General features: G+C 39.1%; 1 gene segment (V, D, J or C); it reads left to right on the top strand.

Annotated features, from left to right (window-relative positions):
- Positions 1-8,396: 8,396 nt before the first annotated feature.
- LOC106022464 lies at positions 8,397-9,037 on the top strand. The segment is given in 2 exon segments: positions 8,397-8,510; positions 8,685-9,037. Coding segments are annotated over 2 exon segments (387 nt in total).
- Positions 9,038-22,623: the final 13,586 nt, after the last annotated feature.

Below are 22,623 nucleotides of genomic sequence, written 5' to 3'. Positions count from 1 at the left end.
CATAGTCATGCCTAGATGCCCATCTTCCAGAAGATTCTAGAGCTTAGCAGGTCAACAGTTGAGATTAACTGTCCCAATCTTGTTCTTAGAACAAAACAATCCCACCAGAAACTCTTAGATCTGATAAATATGCAGTAAAGACAGCAGGATGATAAAGTCAGTAAAAAGGTATGAGAAACCTTACTTTCTACAAATAATGAATGTGGCATACAATACCTATAAAGGCATTTCTCAATTAAGATTTCTTCTTCTCTTATGGCCCTTCCTTATGTCAAGTTGACATAAAAATTATTCAGCACAATTGACTCCTTGTCAACTTAACACACAACACATCATTTATTAAGGAATTTGTTTTTCATTATTAGTTTTCCCAGAGACCATATTAATATTATTATGACAATATAAAACATTCCAACTTTCAAAGTCCCACAGTTTTATAAGTGTTGACACTTTAGCAGTTAAGTCTCCTTAAAATACGCAGTCTTTTTAAAAAATCCAAATCATCTCTAAAATATTCAAATCTCACTAAAACTGCAAAGTTTCTCTAAAATCCCAAAGTCTCCTTAAAAATTCAAAGTCTCTCCATGGCGGGCTCCTATAAAGTCAAAATAAGTTGAACACTTTTTTAGTTCAAGAAAAAAGAACCAGGGCACATTCATAATCAAATCAAAGCAAAGTCACACTCCAACTGTGCACATAACTGAGTGTCCAATGCCTGGGATTCATTCATGATCTTCTGGGCTCCAAAGGCCTTGGGCAGTTGCAATTCTCTGGCTCTGACATTCACAACATCTACAGCTTGCCTGCTGGGTGCATGTTTTTTCTACTACATGACTGTTGCTGTCCTTGGTGTTCATGTCATGGTACTGGTATCTCCAAAATGCTGAGTTCTCTGTGGGCTTCACCTTCACTAAAAGCCTCTCCTGGGCTCTCTTCAGAGGCCCTAACACTACCCCAAGGTACAAATTCTCCCCATGACCCCTTCAATCCTGTGTCTTTCTAGTGTACCTACTGCTGCATCTTCACTAATGGCCTCTTCACCCCTCTCTCTTCAGGAACTCCAGCTCTGCTGCACAGTGACTAGTCTCAGCTGCTATCTATGATCCTTTCATATTTTCAAAACCAGTACATCCTGGATGACTCTTACACATTACCAAGTTTGACTGTCAACATGAGATGTGACCTCTGCCCCAACTTCTATGAGTTGACTATGAAGAAATATCCCAGATTTACAAATCCTCAGTGTTACTGGGCTCATCTTAATCACCACTAATTTCTCAGCTACCACTAATCAGCATCAATTGTTCAAGCAAAGCAGAGGTTTCATTTTAGTGATTCTTTTTTGTTGTTGTTGTTTTTGGTTTTACGAGACAGGGTTTCTCTGTATTGTTTTGGAGGCTGTCGGTCCAGCCCGGCCTCGAACTTACAGAGATCCGCCTGCCTCTGCCTCCCGAGTGCTGGGATTAAAGGCGTGCGCCACCACTGCCCGGCCATTTTAGTGATTCTTAATTAAAAACATCACATAGATGGCCTCAATAGAGTTTTCGAGAGATAAACTTTCCCTGAAACCCAACAAGCCAGCCCTCCATCATTGACATTGCTTTAAATGTCTTTATCTTATAAACTTCTACAGAACAGTTAATTGAGCTCTCAGAACTCAATGACTTTTCTAGCCCAGAGTTCAAGTGCCATCTCAATCTTTCCAAAAATATATTTTCATGTCTATCACATCAATGCCCTATGACCTGGTACCAATTTTTACCTTAGTTAGGGTTCCTGATGTTGTAATTTAAAAAACTATGACCAAAATAAACTGTAGAGGGAAGTATTTGTTCATCATACAGCCTGTAGGCAATCATCCATGGAAGTTAAGGCAGGAACCTAGAGGCAGAAATGCAGAGGCTCTGGAGGAGTGCCGCTCACCTGCTTGCTTCCAGTGGCTTGCTCATCCTGCTTTCACACTCTATCCAAGGCCACATGCTCATGGGTGGCACTGCCCATGATAAGCTGGCCACATCACATCAACCATCAATCATGAAAATGCCCTACAGTTTTGCCTACATGTCAATCCTATAGAAACACTTTCTTGGTTAAGATTCCTTCTTACCATGTGACCTTAGCCTGTATCAAATTGGCATTTAATAAAAGAGCAAGCAATTAAAAAGATAAAAAAACAACCTCTTGTGCTCATGATTAGGTAGAATTAATGTTGTGGAAAAGGTTATATTCCTTTAAGTGATATACAGATTTAATTCCATCTGGATCAAAACCTCAATTACACTTTTCATAGAAATAGAAGATAATTAAATACATATGAAAACCCACAGACCCCAAATACCAAAAGAATCTGGAACAAAGGTTAGTGTTGGAGACATCACCGTGTCATATTTCAAACTGTCTTACAAAACTATACTCAGGAAGCAGCACTGCGGTGGCACAGAAGCAGACATGTATACCATTGGAAAGGAGACAGGACTTAAAACTACGTGAATATAGTGATAGCCGCCTAATTTTTTATTCCTTGAAAGTTCTGTTCATGTATACATCGGACATTGATCATATCCAGCCACCACTACCTCTCTCCAACTCTTTCTAATTGCCCCTCACTTCATAATTCTCCTAGATGCATGTCCTTATTTCTTTCTTTCTTTATTTATTTTATTAGTAAGATTCACTTGAATATGACTAGTGCTGCCCAAATGCCCATAGTTGTGTTGTCATCCACTAGTTCATAAACAACCTAACAATAGCTTTATCCCCAAAGACAGTGGCTCTCTTTCCCTCAGCAACCATCAACAAGATGCACTTACTTTTTGACCTAGCTGTAAAAAATATAAAAATGGCAACTCATTTAGTAAATAGTACTGGAAAACCAGAATATCTACATGTTGAAGAATGAAGGTCCAACTATACTTCTCACTCTGCACAAAGGCAAAAAAAATTCAGCTCAAATTGTATCAAAAAATTAAGGTAAAACTGGAAATCTAGGAACCATTAGATGCAACTATGAAGAAAAAACTCTTCAACACACAGTTATAGATGAGAACTTTCTGAAAAAGTCATCAATAGAAGTATAAGAAACAATCCCAAGGATAGACAATTATGATTATTGGAAATTAAAAATCTTCTAGAAAACAAAGGAAACTGTAAATGGAGTCAACAGGCAGTTTACCAAATATGAAAATGTTCTTTGTCAACTATGTGTCAGATGACTAATTATTATATAGATTTTATAAAGAACTTCAAAATTGAAAACAAACTCAAGAGCATAGTTGTCTAATTAATTTATGAAATGGCCATTATTTATTATCAATAATGACCTTAATAGATATTCTGTACAAACAGCCAATAAGTATTGGGAAAAGTGTACAATATCTTCAGCTATCAAGGAATAAATATAAAGGCTAGTTCATTTCACTTCAGGTAAGTGAGTAACATTTTTGAATCTGACAACAGGCACTGTTGAGGATATGAGGAAAAAGAAGCCCTCGTATACTGCAGGGGAAATAAATTGGTATGACCACTATGTCAATAAATATGGAGGTTCCTTAAAGATTACAATTAGAACTGCCATATGCTCCAACTATATGACTCAGACATATATTCAAAGGACCTTAAGTCAATAAAACACATAAATAACTGTACATCTGTGCTATTGTTATACTCTTCACACTAGCCAGGAAATGGGCACAACCTATGTGTCCTCTGATAAGATAATGGATAAGCTATGCATTAGCTTAAGTTGTAAAAGTGGATTGTTTGTATCAAAGCTAGCCTTCCTCATATTAAAAAAAATCAATGATATGACTATTTATTGTTTTGCGGTGGTATAAGTATTAGTGTGTTAAACTTACATGTTAAATTTTTGGTTTTGAAACATGTAGGTGGCAAATGATCTAAAAGATTTGATGTAGGATTAATAAGCATGTGCTTTAGAGTCCCTTATTTTTAACTCTAGGATCAAAAAGAGCCCAGTGGTATGTTCACATGGTCTTGAGTTTTATATTGTTTTTAAAAGTAATATATTTTTCATGCTCTTACTGTCAGAATTTCCCTTTATTACAATTTATCTCATATTTTACAAACTTTATTATAAGAAAACCTTGCAAATAAATAAACACCATACGACAAAATTAACCCAACCCAGAATTTATACAATTTAATGAACTTATATACACTTAGACTTAGTCAATGCTGATTATTGCAACTTTACTTTTCCTAAACTTTACTTTTACTGAACATGGGTCTAGCTGAAGTGAAAAACTGAGTTGTACTAAACTGTGTGACCAACATATTTTTCTCTGTACACTTAGGTTTTGCCACCAAGATGTCCCAGCCTTTAGCTACGGCTATTTCACATTGCGACTACTTTCCTGTCTGGTTACTTAACTCAGAGCCACAGTTTATTTCCCCCCATCTTCAGCGTTGGAATCTGTATTTCCCCTCCATGACTGCTTCCAATTGCTCTTTTTTTCCCCCTCGCTCATTGCTGCCACACTGTGCACTCTGTTCTGTCTGAAGAGGGTTCTGTCCCCTGTATTCTTATTTGGACCCAAAATTGCCTCACTGATTGGTACCTACTAAAGCTTACAATACCTATTTTGATTCATCAACATGTTTATTTACATAATTTAATACACACAATACCTTTCTTGAACTTGGATTGTTGTAATGGAGTTGGAAGGTTATGCTCATAATTACTGCCCCCTGGTGTGCAAACCAGGTATAATCTCCTGTTGGCAGAAACTATAATATGACAAATGTCATTCCTGAGATTAGGTTACAACTCATAAGAATGGCAAAAAATATTTCTGCATAGGTAACTAAGTCCACAATCAGTTTGACACATGTTGAATTTGACTTTGAGTTAGTGCAGTGAACTGGAAATTTTAAGTTTCAGGCTTTAATTATTTTTGGCTCTATAATTCTTAATTAGGTCTTCATATGACAGTACATTTACTATATATATTATTTATTTTTAAATTTAAATTAGAAACAAGGTTGCTTCACATGTCAATTCCAGGCCCCTCTCCATTTCCCTCCCCTCCTCCCGTGCCCTCCCACCAACCCCCCCCAATACCCTCTCATTTCCCCAGGGAGGGGTGAGGCCCACCATGGGGGTGTCCATAATGACAGTATATTTATAATACTTCCTATGGAGAGAAAAAGAAATACCATGCTTATTCATAGCGCCATCAATCAAATTACTATTGTGCATTTTGATGTTTAGAGCTTTGGCAATAAAGATATTACATAGTTTTCAGAACCAGGGAGGAATGTTGATTTTTGGCTTGCTTCTTGTAGCTTGTTTAACTTGCTCTCTCATACAAGCCAGGACCAGGTAACTGCCCAGGAGTGGAGTTGTCCACAATGAGCTGGGCAGTTCCAGATCAATCACTAATCAAGAAAGCAACTCCAGAGACATCCCAGTGATTCTAGTTCATGTCAAGTTGACAAACTTGATCATATAATTGATCCCTTATCAACTTAGTAACAATCTTTCCTTTCTTGTTGTTTCTAAGATCTCACATTAATATCTTGATATAAAGCATGGCATAACTTTAAAAGTCCTACATCCTTTAAAGCATTTGAACACTTTAAAAGTTTGGTCTCTTTAAAATACCCAAACTCACTTTTAAAATCAAATACAAGACATACATATACTTGTTTCAAAATGGACCAAGACACAGTTACAGTCAAATCGATATAAAACCCAGCATTCTCCAGTGCAGATCAAACAATGTAGCTCAGTCTCTGGTCTCTGGAGCTCACTAATGGTATTGACTCAAAAGGGCTTGGCAATAAAATTTACCTGGTTCTGCAAGACGCATCACACATAACTTGTCTCATGCTTAGGAAAGCTCTGCTCCATAACCACTGCAGTCTTTGTGGTCATCCACAGTTGCCATGACATCCTCACCATGCTGGGGTCTCCACTACAACTGAGACTGTATCTTTACTAATAGCCTCTTAGGGAATCTTCAAAGACTTACTTCAAGGTAACAAGAATCAAATTCTCTAAAATATCTCTTCATTTATTATGTTTATCCTGAAAGACATTTACATATTATTGACCAAATTTGGCTGCCATCTTGAGGTACAGTTTTCACCCCATCTGGATCACATGCATGTGTAAATACTGATGAAATACTTAGATTTCACTTTAGTGATACTGGTCTCTTATTAACCACAGATGATTTTTCAGATCCTTCTAATTAGCATCAATTGTCTCAGTAAAGCAAAAGTTTCACTTCAGAGGTACTTGTCTCTTGTCAATCACAGATGATTCTTCAGCCCTAAATGGCCAGACACTACAGACTCCTAATTCAAAATATCACACAAACATTTCAAATAGAGTCTGTGGTGAGCTCCCAAACTTCCCTCCAAAACTTTGCAAACAGGACACCCATTATCAGCAGTCTTATCATCCAGATTCCTTCAATGTCTCATTAAGCATGGCCAAAATCTTGAAATCCTCTACCTTTCATACACAAACAGTTCAGGGCATAAAACACCACATGGGCATATCCATCAGAATGAGTACCAATTTCTGTCCTAGTTACTTGCCCTGTTGCTGAGATAAAACATTGACCAAATTAACTTGAAAAAGAAAGGGTTTATGTCAGCTTATAGGCTGTAGCCAATCATTGAGGAAAATCTGGGCAAGGAATCCAGGCAGAAACAGAAGAACCATGAAGAAATGATGCTTACTGGCTGACTTCCCATACCTTGCTCAGCTTGCCATTTTATAAAATCCAGGATGGCAAGGTTCAGGGTGAGCTAGGCCCTCCCATATGAATCATTAATCAAGAAAATGCCCCACAGATATGCCCACAGGCCAACCTGATGGAGGCAATTTTTGAGTTGAGGTTACCTCTTCTCAAGTGACTCTCGTTTGTATCATGTTGACAAAACTAACCAGACAATGAGAACCACAGCAAAATTGAAAACTTCCTATTTTGTAAATTTGCTCCCTAGAGGGCACTGTTTCCAAATAGGAAATGACTTGTAGATTAGAGGAGAGATGTAAAAACCTACTTTCTCTACTGCTACAGCAAGATTCCTGACTGATCAATTTTAGACAGTGTTGGAGGAAGACTCTCAGATGCCAGAGGAAGGTGATTGCCAAGAATGGTCCATCTTGGCAGTCCCTTTGAATTCCCTATGGTGAAGGTATCTAGGTATCCTTAAGCTCAAAGCAACCTCCATACACTTCTCTTGGTGTCCTGGTTATATTTGCTTTCTGGAGATCTCCAGCAAAGAGTGAGCTGCTTCCTCATCACTACGGTGACCTTGCTGTGCACCCTGAAGCTTAGTGCTCTGTGAGTGTCACTCTGCTTTAGTCTATCTTCACAGAGGGAACATTGCTCAGTTTCACTCTGGACAGACTTTGCTATTGGCTGAGTCCCCCCACACAGCACTTTCGCTGCAGGAGGATGCAAAGCCAGGTGGTGGCCAGCCTGATGGCTGCATCTGTGCATCTGCAGCAGCTGCTCTAGGGCTGAGGGACAGCTACTTATTTCTGTCTCTTGGGGTCCTTTCCTGCATCTCCAGCACCTCCTGAATCTCACACCAGGGTGACTGCCTATCTCAGACTCACTATAGGAAGGATGGAAACTCCTTCTACCTGAGCAGGACTGAGGGAGCTGGGTGCTTCTCTGCCCCAAGTCACAAGTGCAGAGCTGGATATGAGCCACCTGAGAATGCAGAGTAAGAGACGAAGGCCCCAGACTCCGACACTTTCAGAGATTTCATGTGTTCTGTAAAACTTTAATATACCATTCCCTTTGTTGCAAATACGCAGTGCATTGTCCCCTGAAGGCGCCGTGTGCTGCAGCCCACCAGAACTGTTCCCCTGTCATCTGGAACTTACCGAATTTGATTTGTTTTTCCCATGCCACCTTCTCCTTATGGGCCCTTTAAAAATATTTATCACAAACCTTGGTTGCAACAGGAGTTTCCAAATGCACGTATTTTTATCTATCCAAAGAAAATGAGACCATCTAATCTATATTACATAATAATTATTATTTTGTTTCTCTATGTGATTGGAGCATCTCCTTTAAATCAATTCATAGCTCAATAAAGGTATTTTAGTCAAAACTTGCATCTTATTTCTGGATCTAATAATTAGCTGTTTTTTTCTATACCTTATACCACTTGAGACCTTTTATTCTTAGGAGGTCCCTTCCTCCTCAGAAGTCCCTCATATATCTTACAACAACAATGTCATCAAAAAAAAAACCATCTCCAACCACTAATCTCCCCAGACTCTCAGCCAGGTCTAGTTGGGAGGATCTTCAGGCTCAGAAGGCTGGGAGGGAACTCTGCAGTGTCTGGCCTGGCAGGGTTCCTGGGTGGAGCTGCCTGGTGCAGGAGGAGGGACCTTAAACAGTCATCCTGACACCACAGCCCAGGGTTGGTTACTGCCTCTGTCTCCAGCATCCACACAAGCACCATGAAGAGGCTGCTGTGCTTTCTGCTGGGGCTGCTGTGCTCCCAGCTTTGCTGTGAGTCTGGCTGTCCACACCCAGGGACAGAGAGGATTGTGCTCAGGACATGGAGGGTGGGGAAGCATCTCAGGAGCCCTGCAGAGCTCCCTCCTTCTCAGAGGACATGGGGTGTTCAGGGTTCTGTGGATGCTCGGTGACCTCATCTGTGTCTCTTTCTCTGTTTCTGATCAGGGGTGGAAGGGCAGCAAGTGGAGCAGAGTCCTGTGTCCTTGGTTCTGCAGGAGGGAGAGAGTGCAGAGCTGCAGTGCAACTTTTCCACCACTGCAACCCAAATGCAGTGGCTTCACCAAATTCCTGGGGGACATCTCATCAGCCTGCTCTCCAATCCTTCTGGAACAAAGCAGAGTGGAAGACTGAAGTCCACGACAGTCATTCAGGAACGTCGCAGCTCTTTGTACATTTCCTCCTCCCAGACCACAGACTCAGGAACTTATTTCTGTGCTATGAATGCACAGTGCTTCACACACACCTGCAACCAGAACACAAACCTTCAGAAGGGTGGGTGAGGCCTCTCCCAGTCACAAGACATTCAGAAACCACAACAAAACATCTATCTTGTTTAATGTCTGTTATCTTTTTATCTTCATTTCTCAGTATATACTTCCTCCTGAAGCAGAAATAAATGTTCATATTAGAATTAACAGAAAAACTGATGGGTAATGAATCATCTGAACATTTAACCACAATTTGCTTAAGTGGTAATGGGTAAGGAGCAAATGGAAAGAAAGGCAAAGGCAGTCATCCACACAAAACTGCTGTGAACAGTGACGCAGCTATCCAGACCCATAAAAATGAATTCACTTCATCTTGTCTTCAGGTCAGAGAGTTCAAAACTATCCCTACTCTTCCACGGTTAAAGTATGAGACCTAAAGGTCTAAGATGTGGCTACTGTAGGATATTTGGTCTTAGTTGTGGATGTCTTAGCTAAATAACAAGAAACTTGATCTGAGGTGTGATTACTCATAATCCTCAGGGCAAGATAACAAGAGATTTAGTCTAAGACATGTTTTCTAAATGTCTGGAGAATTAAGGAAGAAAGTCTGTTTCTTCTTTGTATCTTGATAAAGAAGTCTTTTTGCCACTTTCCCCTTTTTGGTTGGGTGTATTTAAGAATGTTGAAGAATAAACTTGGAGCTTTAAATATTCACTGTATTTCCCTCCTGATTCTATCCTGTGTCTCTGTCTTTTCCTTAGTATATTTACCTGCCATTTCTCAATTTACACACCCCTTATCAGATACTATCTGTGTAAGTCAGCTGGATCCAACTGAAGTCTCACAAAAACGGGGTACTGCATACAACTCAGTTGTGTCTTAAGCACATCCAGTCCCTGACACATGCCTTTGACCTGTTGACACAGTGGGAAAATATGCCAAAATGTTCCTATGCTGTGAAACAGATGTGAGCATCACTTAAAGTGTATTTTTCCCTCACCTGCCTAAGTCCTATTCATATTCTTGGAGTTTCTCTGGACTAATTATCTGCCCTATTCTGAAAAGTTGTCTCTTCATGTTTAAGAATATGTCCTTGGCTGGATGGATAGCTATAATTCTCCCTTGATTTATAGTGTTAGAGTATATTTTCTTTTTGTTACTCTTTTCATTGTTTTTACTTAGTATTATTTGTAAGGTACTGGAGTCTCCAACTATTGTTGTTAAATGATCTCTTTCTACTGAAGCCCAGTCAGTTTTTGCTTCAGGTATTTGGAGGATTGTTATTAGGTACATATATAAGTGTTATAATGTCCTAATGGATAACATTTTATTCATTTAAGATTCAACCCAGGAAATCACTTTGCCATTGATCTATGTCCCTGACTTTGAGACTGATTATTCAGCTGCCTTCCTGTACTCCTTTCCATGGAAAGTCCAGCCCATGCTGTTAGCCTCATCCACCCTGACCAAGCACCTGTGACTTTATTCCCTGGCTGACTCCTTCCATCTGAGCTCTATACACCCTGCCCACCTTACCCATCCAACCCCACCTTTAGCTTCTCCTTTATGCAGGCACCAGATTTTCAGCACCATTCAACCATTCCTGCAACCCAAGGATCACCCCTCTGTAAGGAGGAGCACTAGACCAGCAACTCCACATACTCCCACTACGAGCTAAGGTATACATGGTGTCTAAGCCACTTGCCTTCCTGCACATCTCTTGGCATACCCCACTTCAGGTAGGGATATTCAGTTCTCTCAAATAAACACTTCCAGACTCACTGATCACCTTTGACCCCATCCTCAACCTGGGAGACTAGATTCACCCCCAAACTTAACTCTGTCCACCTATACTATTCTACACATCCTCACTGTTCATACCCCTTCTCTAGGTAGACATTAGACTCATTCTACCAACTGTACTTACTCCTGAAACCCCATGGTGTATAACCATTAACACTATAAATTTACAAAACAAAGAAATATATTGAAAGAAGCAATAGAGAAAGATTAAGCCACATGCAGAGGCAGGCCTATCAGAATAACATCATACTTTTCAGTGGAGACCATGAAACCCAGAAACCATTGGGTAGATGCTGTACAAGTTATAAAAGAGCACAGACGCCAGCCAAGACTGTACCCAGGAAAGCTATCAGCCATAATTGAAGGAAAAGGAAAATTTTCCATGATAAAATAGTCTTAAATAATATGTAACCAGTAAGCCAGCTCAACAAAAGATACCAGAGGTAATATTTAAGCCTCAAGAAATGATTAAACAGGCCCAAGAAGGCGTAAAAAGAGTTTCAGTACATTGAGTCAAAAGAGGGCACGGGAGGAGGGGAGGGAAAGGGAGAGGGACCTGGAACTGACTTGTGAAGCAACCTTGGTTCTTATCTAAATTTAAACTGGAAAATAAAATATAAAAAGAAATCTAAAAAAAAGAGGTCTAACAGAAAATCACAAAAGCAACAAAATAACAGGAATAAACATTTTCAATAATAAACTTTACTGTTAATGATCTCAACCCCCAATGAAGAGATACAGACTAACATTTGAATCAGAAAGCAGGATACAACTTTTCCTGCTTCCAAGAAACACACCTTAGGACTGATAGATATCACCTTAGGATGAAAAATGGTAATCTAAGCAAAAGAACCAAAACCAATAATGGGTAGTTATTCTATTATCTGACAGGACTGACATTAAAGAAAAACAATCAGATGATATGAGGGATATTTTAATATATTAAAGAAAAAATCCAAAGAAGTATTGTATATGCACTAAACAGAGGATCACTCATTTCATAAAATAAGCAGTATTTAACTTAAAACCACAGATCAACCCCAGTGCAATGATAATGGGTAATTTTAATATCTCACTTTCACCAACAGAAATATCACCTGGAAAACTAGCTAGACAAACTTTGGAATTAAATAAAAAATAAGCAGAATGATCCTAAGAGCTCTCTATAGATCATTCCACCCAAGCAACTAAACAATACAAATTTTTCTGTAGGGATAGTCTCAAAAATATACTACATATTATGACAAAAAGCAAGCCTTACTAAATATAGGAAATTTGAGAATAACATAATGCTTTCTGTCTGTATCTATATGACCACCAAAGATTAAAGATGTATATAAGCAAAAGATAGGAGGTACACAAATATATGAAAGCCAAATAACACACTACTAAGCCAAAATTGGGTTAAAGAATAATCAAGAAGGAAGTTTTTTAATTCCTAGAATTGAATGAGAAAAACATAACGTGTAAAAATCTGTGAAACACATTTAAAGAAGTTATAAGAGGAAAGTGTATAAACACTAAGTGCCTATGTCAAGAAAATTGAGAGATCTCAAATTAGTTAAGTTAGTAATGCACCTGAAGGCCCTAGTAAAATAAGAAAAATTAATTTACAAATCAGTAATGAGGAAGAAATAATCAAAATCATGTCTGAAATTAATGAAATGGGAATGAAGATAAACTATAAAAATAATGAAAGAAAATATTACTTTGAAAAGATGAGCAGTATTGACAAAATTTTAGCCAAACTAACTGAAAGAAGCAGAAGTCTATTTGATAATGGTGGATGGTCTTTTTGATGTGTCCTTGGATTCAGTTTGGGAGTGTTTTTATTGAATATTTCTGCACCAATCTTTTTTTCCTTTTATATGAATTTTATTGGGAGAACCCAAGGCCTTATAGAAAAATTGCTTCTGAAAGCATCCCCCGCCCCAGGACCTAAGGAATCCCTTCCCCCATCTTATATGTACCATAACAATTCTCAGTGGTTTTGCACCAATCTTAATGAGGGAAATTGGTCTATAATTCTCTTTCTTTGTTGAATCTTTGTTTGGTTTGAGTATCAGGGTGACTGTGACCTCATATGATGAATCTGGCAATGTTCTTTAAGTTTCTATTTTGTGGAACAATTTGAGGAGTATTAGCTCTTCTTTGAGAATCTTGTAGAATTCTGTTCTGGCCCTGGGTATTTTTTGGGTTTTTGTTGTTGTTTTTGGTTTTTGGTTTTTGGTTAGGGAACATTTGATGACAGCTTTCTATTTTCTTAGGGGCTATAAGTCTGTTTAAATTGTTTATCTAATATATATTCAAATTTGGTAAATCACATCTATTGAGAAAATTGTTCATTTCTTTCAGATTTTATAATTTTATGGAATACAAGTTTTTGAAGTATGACTTCTGATTCCTTGGGTTTCTTCAGTGTTTATTGTTATCTTTCCCTTTTCTCTAATTTTGTTATTTTGGATATTGTATCTGTGTCTTTCAGTTAGTTTGGATAAGAGTTTGTCCATCTTGGTGATTTTCTAAAAGAATCAACTCTTTGTTAATTGATTCTTTGTATTGTTCTCGTGATTTCTGTTTAATTTATTTCACTCCTCAGTTTATTTCCTGACATCTTCTTGGATGTGTTTGCTTCCTTTTGTTCTAGAGCTTTTGGGTGTGCTGTGAAGTAGCTAGTATGAGATCTCTCCAATTTCTTTATGAAGGCACCCAAATGCTATGAAATTTCCTTTTAGCACTTCTTTCTTTATGTCCCATAAATCTGGGTATACTTGTGGGAGTGGCCAACCAAAGAGTGGTCCAACTTGAGACCCATGCTGAGAGAGTGAGAAAGAGAGAGAGAGAGAGAGAGAGAGAGAGAGAGAGAGAGAGAGAGAGAGAGAGAAACACACAGAGAGAAACAGAGAGAGATAGAGAGCCCATGCATACATGACACTTCCTGGAGGGTAAGGAACCAGAATCTGGATAGCCCAGAGCCCTAGGATAGAACCAAACATAGACCAGAGCCTAGCATAATTGTCATCAGAGAAACTTCAATCAGAAACTCAGGGAGCAGATACTGAGAACTACAACCAAATATTAGGTAGAGCTTGAGGAATTCTGCAGAAGAGGAGGAGTAAGAATTGTAGGAGCCAGATGGTTCAAGGACACCACAAGAAAAGCAACCTATAGAATCAACTAACCAGGATCCATAGGGGCTCAGAGAAACTGAACCAACAATCAGGAAGCCTTCATGGGGTCTGATCTCTGTCCTCTGCATATATGTCATGATTGTGTAGTTTTGTGTTCTTGTGGGAATCCTAATTGGGAGAAAGGGCATCTCTGACTCTTTTGCCTGCCTTTGGGTCCCTTTTCCTTTTACTGGGTTGCCTCATACAACCTTAATATGAGGGCATGTACCTAGTATTAATGTATTTTGATATGCCATGTTTGGTTGACATCCCTGGGAGGTCTTACCTTTTCTGAAGAGAAATGGAGGAAGAGTGGATCTAGGAGAGAGGTGAGGTGGTGGGAAGGAGAGGAGGGAGGAGAAACTGCAGTCAGGAGGTCATATATGAGAGAAGAATAAATTTTAAAAAGAGACAGAAAATACAAATTAATACACTAAAATCAGTAGCCTTCCTATATACAAAAGACAAACACTTCAAGAAGGAAACCAAGGAAGCTACACACACACACACACACACACACACACACACACACACACACAGAGAGAGAGAGAGAGAGATAGGGAGGGAGGGAGACAGAGAGGAAAGGAGGAGGAGGGGGAGAGGGAGGGACAGGGAATCAGAGAGAGGGAGAAAGAGGTGTATGTATGTATATAAACACACACACACATATATATATACATATAATATATATACATACATATATATATATATATACATAGTCAAGGAAGTAAAACTTACATAATTAAAACTTAGTTGAAGGACCTGTATCCAGGCCTACATTCCAGTGCTTGAGGACTACCTGGGGACTTCCACTGAGCCTCCAGATTGCTGGTATACTTCTCTACCCACTGGACCAGGTAAACCAGGGCCTGCATCCAGGCCTGTGTTCAGTACCTGGGGACTACCACTGAGCCTCCCCTTCGAGCAGGAGCATACACACCTCAGCATCCTAGTTTCCTTTTCCACCCACAAGACCAGGACTAGGACCCGAAAGAGGAGAACTACCAAAGTATTTCACTTGCTTGAACCCACTGAAAGGGAACTCTGGTCCCCTAAACACCAGGCCAGGAAGAGGCTCTTTCTGCACCCTCTAGAAGAAGGGATGGGAAGGAGACAATACAAAAACACACTCAGCAACAGAAAAACAAATATGACACTGCCAGATTCTAGAGACTCTACTCTAGCAAGACTTAAACATTCCAATGCAAATGAAGAAGAAGAGAATGACCTTAAAAACAACTTCATGAAAAATGATAGATGCCCTCAAAGAGGATATGGGAAAATCCCTTAAAGACATGGAAGAAAAACAAACCAAAAAAATGCAAGAAATGGAAGAAAAAACAAACCAAAAAATGCAACAAATGGTGGAAAAGACAAAGCAAAAATTACAAGAAACAATTCAAACAGTGCAAGGGTTGAAAACTGAAATAGAGACAATAAAAAACACAGCATGTAGGAAGGCTGGAAATAGAAAAGCTGGGCAAACAGTCAGGTACTACAGATGCAACAAGCATAACCAACAGAATACAAGAGATGATAATCTCAGGTGTTGAAGATACACTAGGAGAAATAGATTCATCGACCAAAGAAAACCTTAAGTCCAAAAAAATCCCTAACATCCTATATCCTATATCCAGTAAATATAGGAAACCATGAAAAGACCAAACCTAAAAATAATAGGTATAGGAGAATGTGAAGAAAACCACCTCCAAGGGGCAGAAAAGATATTCAACAAAATCATACAATAAAACTCTGAACCTAAAGAAAGACATGCCAATGAAGGTACAAGAAGCTTACAGGACTCAAAAGAGAGTGGACAACAAAAAAAACCTCACCACATAATAATTAAGACCCCAAACATACAGAATAAAGAAAGAATATTAATAGCAGCTAAGGAAAATAATCAAGTAACATATAAAGGCAAACCTATCAGAATTACACCTGGCTTCTCCATGGAAACTCTGAAAGCATGAAGGTCCTGGATAGATATTCTACCAACACTAAGAGACCACAGATGCCAACCTAGACTACTATACTCAGCAAAACTTTCAATCACTGTAGATGGGGAAAACAAGATATTCCAAGACAAAACCAGATTCAAACAATACATATCCACTAATCCAGTCCTGCAGAAAGTCCTGGAAGGAAAACTCCAACTCAAGGAAGTTGACTGCAACTAGAAAAACATAGGCATTAGATAATTCCACCTTACCAACAGCCAAAAGAGAAAGGGGTGGAATTCCACATTTAATTCCACCACCACCAACCATTCCAAAACAAAAGAATACAAGAATGAGCAATAAATGGTCATTAATATCCCTCAATATTAAGGGTCTTAACTCGCCCATAAAAAGACACAGGCTAATAGAATGGATTCAAAGACAGAAACCATTCTTCTGCTGCATATAATAAACATACCTCATCCTCAGTGATAAGAGTTGGGAAAATATTTTCCAATCAAATGGACGCAAGAAACAAGTGGGGGTAGCAATCGTAATATCTAACAAATTAGACTTTAAAATGAAATCAATCAAAAGAGATGAAGGAGGTCATTACATACTCATCACAGGAGAAATCCACCAAGATGAAGTTTCAATTCTGAACATCTATGCCCTAAATACAAAGGCATCCACGTTTGTAAAACAAACATTACTAAAACTCAACTCACATATAAAGCTCCACACACCCCTCTCTCACACCTAGACAGGACTAACAGACAGAAACTTAACAAAGAAGCAAAGGAACTAATAGAAATTATGACCCAACTTAGATTAACAGACATCTATAGAACATTCCATCCAAATAAAAAAGAATATACCTTCTTCTCAGCACCACATTGACCACATACTTGGTAACATCTAAAACTTCAAAAGGTACAAAAAATAGGAATAACTCCATGCATCTTATCAGACCACCATGCATTAAAATTAGAATTCAACAACAACACAAATTGTAGGAACCCTACAAATTCATGGAAATTGAATAATGGACACTTGCACCATTCCTGGGTCAAAGAAGAAATAAAAAAAGAAATTAAAGACTTCCTAGAATTCAATGAGAATGAAGACACAACATACTCAAACCTATGGGACACTTTGAAAGAAGTGCTACGGGGAAGTTCCTAGCAGGGAACTACTATAGCTGATAAATACTTTCAGCAATGTGACAGGATACACAATCAACTCAAGAAAATCTTAATATATACAGATGGTAAAAGGGCTGAGAAACAAGTCAGAGAAACATCACCCTTTACCATAGCCACAAATAACATAAAATACCTTGGGGTAATGTTAACCCAACAAGTGAAAGACCTCTCTCTCAAGTCTTTATTTTTTTCCTCAATATATGTTTTTATTTAAATTAGAAACATGCATGCTTCACATGTCAATCCCAGCTCCCTTTCCCAACCCTCCTCCCTTGTCCCTCCACCAGCTCCCCAGCCCCCCACACAATCCCCACATCATTCCCCAGGGAGAGTGAGGCCCTCCTTAGGGATATCTCCAGAGTCTGTCATTTCATCCAGGGCAGGAACTAGGCCCTTCACCATGTGTCCAGGATGAGAGAGCATCCCTCCATGTGGAATGAGCTCCCAGAGTTCATTCGTACCCCATGTTAAACACTGATCTACTACACAAGGCCCCAGAGATTTCTGAGGCCTCTTCACTGACACTTCATTCATGGAGTCTGGATCATTCCCCTGTTGGCTTCTGAACCATCAGTCTGGGGTTCAAGAGCTCCCCCTTGTCCAGTCAGCTGTGTTTGTGGGTTTCACCAGCACGGTCTTGACCCCTTTGCTGATCACTCCTTTATCTCTGTCACTGGGTTCCAGGAGTTCAGTTCAGTGTTCAGCTGTGGGTATCTGTCTCTGCTTCCATCAGTTACTGAATTAAGGTTCTAGGATGGCATATAAGGTAGTCATCAACCTTATCATCAGGGAGGGTCTATTAATGTAGTCTCTCCGCTATTGCTTAGTTTGCCAGTTGGTGTTATCCTTGTAGATCTCCGTAAATCTCACTAGTGTTGTTATCTCCTCAAGCCTATAATGACTCCATCTATTATGGTATCTCTCATCCTGCTCTCCTCTATTCTTACCGTCCTGCTCTCCTCTATTCTTACCTTTCTGCTCCCCCATACTTTCTTCTCCCCTCCTCTTATACCCCTCTCTTTTTCCTGGTTCCCTCTCCCCTCCCCCGATGTTCCCAATCTGCTCAGGAGATCTTGCCTCCTGGAAGCAGAGGCAGACACCCACAGCTAAATACTGAGTTGAACTCAAGGAACCCAGTGACAGAGAGAGAGGACTGAAGAGCATAGGAGTCAAGTCTAGGCTTGTTTAACCCACAGAAACAGCTGACTTGAAGAAGGGGGAGCTCTTGAACACCAGACTCATGGATGGGAGTCCAGCATATGACCGATGCAGACCCCCCAAATATTGGTGTCAGTGAGGAGGTCTAGGTAATCTATGGGACCCTGGGTAGTAGATCAGTATTTTTCCCTGGCATACAAATGGACTTTGGGTGCCCATTCCACAATGAGAGATGCTCTCTCAGCCTGAACTATTGGGGGAGGGCCTAGGCCCTGGCCTGAAGGAAATGACAGGCTATGAATATCCCCCATGAAGGGCCTCACTCTCCCTGGGGAAAGGAGTGGGAATTGGGAGAGGGGGCCTGGAGAGGTTGGTGGAAGGGCATGGGATGAGGGGAAGGACAGAGAGAGGGAGCTGGGATTGACATGCGAAGCAACTTGTTTCTAATTTAAATTTTAAAAAAAATCTTAGTTGATTCTGCGGATTTCATTGTGGTTCCTTGTCCCCTCTGGCTGCTACAATTCTTCCTCCCCATCTTCTGCAGGAGATATTGAAGCTCCTTTCTCAGATATCTCTAATAGGAGTCAACTTGACAAAACCTAGGTAGGACAAGGAAATCTATCACTTACAATCTATAGAATCAACAAAATCCTACCAAAATTACAAAGCATTTTTTAACAGAAATGTTTTAAAAATGTCAAATTTTATATGGAAATACAAAAGACACAGGATAGCCAAACCATCCTGAACAACTAAAATCCTGCTAGAGGTATATTTCAAGTTATATGACAGAGCTATGGAAATAAAAACAGCATGATCATAGAATAGAAATAGACTCATTAATCAATGGAGTCAAATTAAGGAACTACATATAAATCCATACTCTTATAGCCAACTGATTTTAGATAGAGGCCTACAGTCTACATTGGAGAAGAGAAAACATCTACAACACATTGTGCTGGTCAAACTGAATAGCTACATGTGCAAGATAAAACCCAATCCTCATCTCTGACCCTGCAAAACCCTCCATTTCAAATGGGTCAGGGGGCCTCAGCATAAGACATGATACCGTAAATCTGATAGAAGATGGGATAGAGAATATGCATTAACTCATTAGCACAGGAAAGGAGTCTCTGAACAGACTCTCAGGAAGTGCATCATAAAGACCAACATTAGTAAAAGAAACCTCATGAAATTACATTACTGTTCAACAAAGGACATCATTGCTCAAGAAAAGAGGTAGTCTTATCAGCTATACATCTGACAGAGTTATTATTTGAAATATATAAGGAACTCAAAAATTAAACATGAAGAAACAAACAACTCAAACTAAAACATGGGGCATAGAACAAAACAGAGAATTCTCTAAAGAGGAACTACAAATGGCTATAAAACACAAACACGTTCAATATCCTCTGCCAGCAGACAAATGTGAATTAAAACTTCTTTGAAATTTTTGTCTCACATCAATCAGAATGGAAAAGGGATACAAAGACAATAAATTCTAACAACCATGTGTTGAAAGGGAAAAATATATTCACTGCTCCATAAGATGAAACTCATACCTGGCACCTTGCTCAGATCAGAAATCTGTGTATAGACAGGTCATAGGTCTTAGAGGAGAATGTAATACTATTATTTTGCTGAATTGACACAATTAAAAAGTAACTTCAAATGTACATCTCTCAACTCTCATCTGAGAAGCTTTTATTTGCAGTGAATGGTGATTAATGCATTGAATCACAACTGGCCAGTGTGCAGAAAGTAAGAGAATGCAAAGTTCTCACCCCTAGAGAGAACATATTTAGCACAACCGTTCCCCCAAGGCTCAGGAACTATTGTGGAAGCAGAGGTGGATTTTGTGTAATGGCTAGAGGAGATAGATGACTATACCAAAACAGGACAGCTGTACATATGAACTCACAAGTTGTGATGGCATGCACAAAACCTAGGCAAGCCAAACAAGACCAAATTCCAGTATTGAGATGGAGGTGGTAACACAGCTCCACCACTAGCCTTGATAGTATTGACAATTGCTAGCTGAAGGGAGTAGAGACTGTTTTCTGTATGAGAGATCCTTGATATTCTGTAGGAATGTCACTCTAATAAATAGAACAAAGTACAGTGGGAGGCTACAAATCCAAGAATATTTGGGCAGTATAAACTTGTCTTAAAGGGGTTTGAGTTTTCTGTTTGTTTTGTTTAGTTTAAGACACAAAGCAGGCTGTATAGGGCAAGGGGATGGATCTTGGAAGAGTTGGCAGAAGTGGGGAGAGATTAATCAAATCACATTCCATGAAACTTTCAAAATAACAAAAGCAGAATCCTTGTCTCTAGCCACTTTGGGGCCACCATATACTTGATCTAACAGTAGTACAATGACTTCAGTTCCTTTACAGTTGCTGTAGAACATATAAAGTTTCCCATTCTTTTATCTTATCTGAATCTCATACAGTGTAGATTTTGAATGTCTCTAAAGTGTTCAAGGTTATAGGCTTTTGCCCCTGGTAAACATTAGGATTTTAAAACTACTTCTTTACCATAGTTCACTGGAAGCTTGACCTGGAAGAGACTTAAAGAGTAGGGATCTTTTTGCTCTTTCTCTCATGGATTGAGACTTTCTTCCTCCTCTGTATATATTATACCTTCAGTATCTAGTGCAGTGCTAGTTTGATGACCATGAACTGCCTTAGCTTATACTTTTGTTGAAATGCCTTCATTTCTCCACCAATTTTAAAAGGTGATTTTCTTGGCAGAGCAATCTTGTTTCACAGTTTTCTACTTTCAATGCTTAAATTATAGCATTTTTGCTTTGAGGACTACCGATAGCAAAATCTGAAGTTATTCTGACATTTCTGTCTTTGTATATAGTGGGTTTTTCCCTTATGACTTTTTACAATTTTTTTTGCTTTTTTAGATATAAAATGTTTGGCAGATGGCTCAGGTTTCTTACTAGCTAGCTCTGTCTTAATTATTAACCCATTTCCATTAATCCATGTATTGCCACAAGGCTGTGGCTTACCCATAACCTGGTATATTACTCCTTTGGCAGCATGGTGTCTCTTTGAGACCTCTTTTTCTTTTTCCCACTTTTTTGACATCTTAACTAAAATATCTGCTACACCAATTCTTCTCTGGTCATGTCTACTTAAGAGCTCTAAGATCATTTGGTATTCAAATATTTGTTTCTTTCTCTACATTTGGGACTATCTACTATAATATTTTGAACAGTGTCTTTATGTTATTAGTGTTGTCCTCAGCTCCTTTTTTCCATTAGTCTTGGTATTTGGTTTTTGCATAATTTCCCAGAAGTCTTGGCTATTGTGGACATTCTTATTCATTCCCTTTTTATTTTCTTAGTAATGTTTGAATGCAATATTCACCACCTCTGTTCTTGATGTTTATTCTCAGCATTGACACTTCAATAATAATGTCTTGATTCATTTATTCTGTTTGGTTGAGTATTTTGATAAAGCTTATCACTGTATTCTCTGACTCATTATGCTCTCCATTTTCAACAGCTCTTCTTTTGTTTGTTCCAAATCTTAATTTCCTTGCTCTATTCTTGTTCCATTTTGCTGACTCTTTCCTCTTTGCTGCAGACTTTCTTCCCAAGGTTCTGGATTCAGCTCATCTACTGTTTCAAGTCATTGGTCTTTTTTTTTACCAAAATTGTTTCTAAATTCTACTGGTGCAATACTGGTACAAATTTCATAGGAGTAATGAACCCCTTTCCGGTTGGATTTAAATCTCAATTCACAAGATGAAATACTTACCCTGGAACCATTTTTAGGTTAAGAACCTGTAGATAGACAGATCAGATCACCAGGAAAGACCTGGTGACATTATTATTATGCCACTAAATGAGCATATTATCAATCCGATTCCTAATGACCCATAGATTAATGCAGGAATCATAGAGGAAGAGGGTGTATAAAAACTAGTAGACAATTCCAGAGATCCACAGACAAGCACTAGGCCAATCTCTGGGAGTCCAGTTAAAGAGAGGGTGGAGGGACTGTATGAGCAAGAGGCTAGGGGTCAAGATCATGATGGAGAAACTCCCAGAGACAGCTGACCTGGGCTTGTGGAGGTTCATAGACCCTGGACAGACAGGCAAGGAGCTTGCATAGGACCGACATAGGCCTCTGCATCTGTGTGATAATTGTGCAGTTAGACCTTTTATGGGGCCCCTAGCAGTGGGACCATGACCCGTTCCTGATGCATGAGCTGGCTCTTTGGAGCCTATCCCTTATGGTGGGATGCATCATTCAGACTTGATGCAGGGGGAAGAAGTTTGGTCCTGCCTCAGCTTGATTTTCCAGGCTTTGTTGATTTCCATGGAAGGTTTTACCCATCTAAGTGGAGATGGAGAAGTGGATGGGAGGGTAGGTAGTAGG

The sequence above is a fragment of the Mesocricetus auratus genome, unplaced genomic scaffold (assembly GCF_017639785.1).
Source record: "Mesocricetus auratus isolate SY011 unplaced genomic scaffold, BCM_Maur_2.0 Super-Scaffold_100707, whole genome shotgun sequence".
Taxonomy (NCBI): domain Eukaryota; kingdom Metazoa; phylum Chordata; class Mammalia; order Rodentia; family Cricetidae; genus Mesocricetus; species Mesocricetus auratus.
The sequence above is the reverse complement of the archived record's forward strand: the minus strand, read 5'-3'. Positions and strand labels throughout refer to the sequence as shown.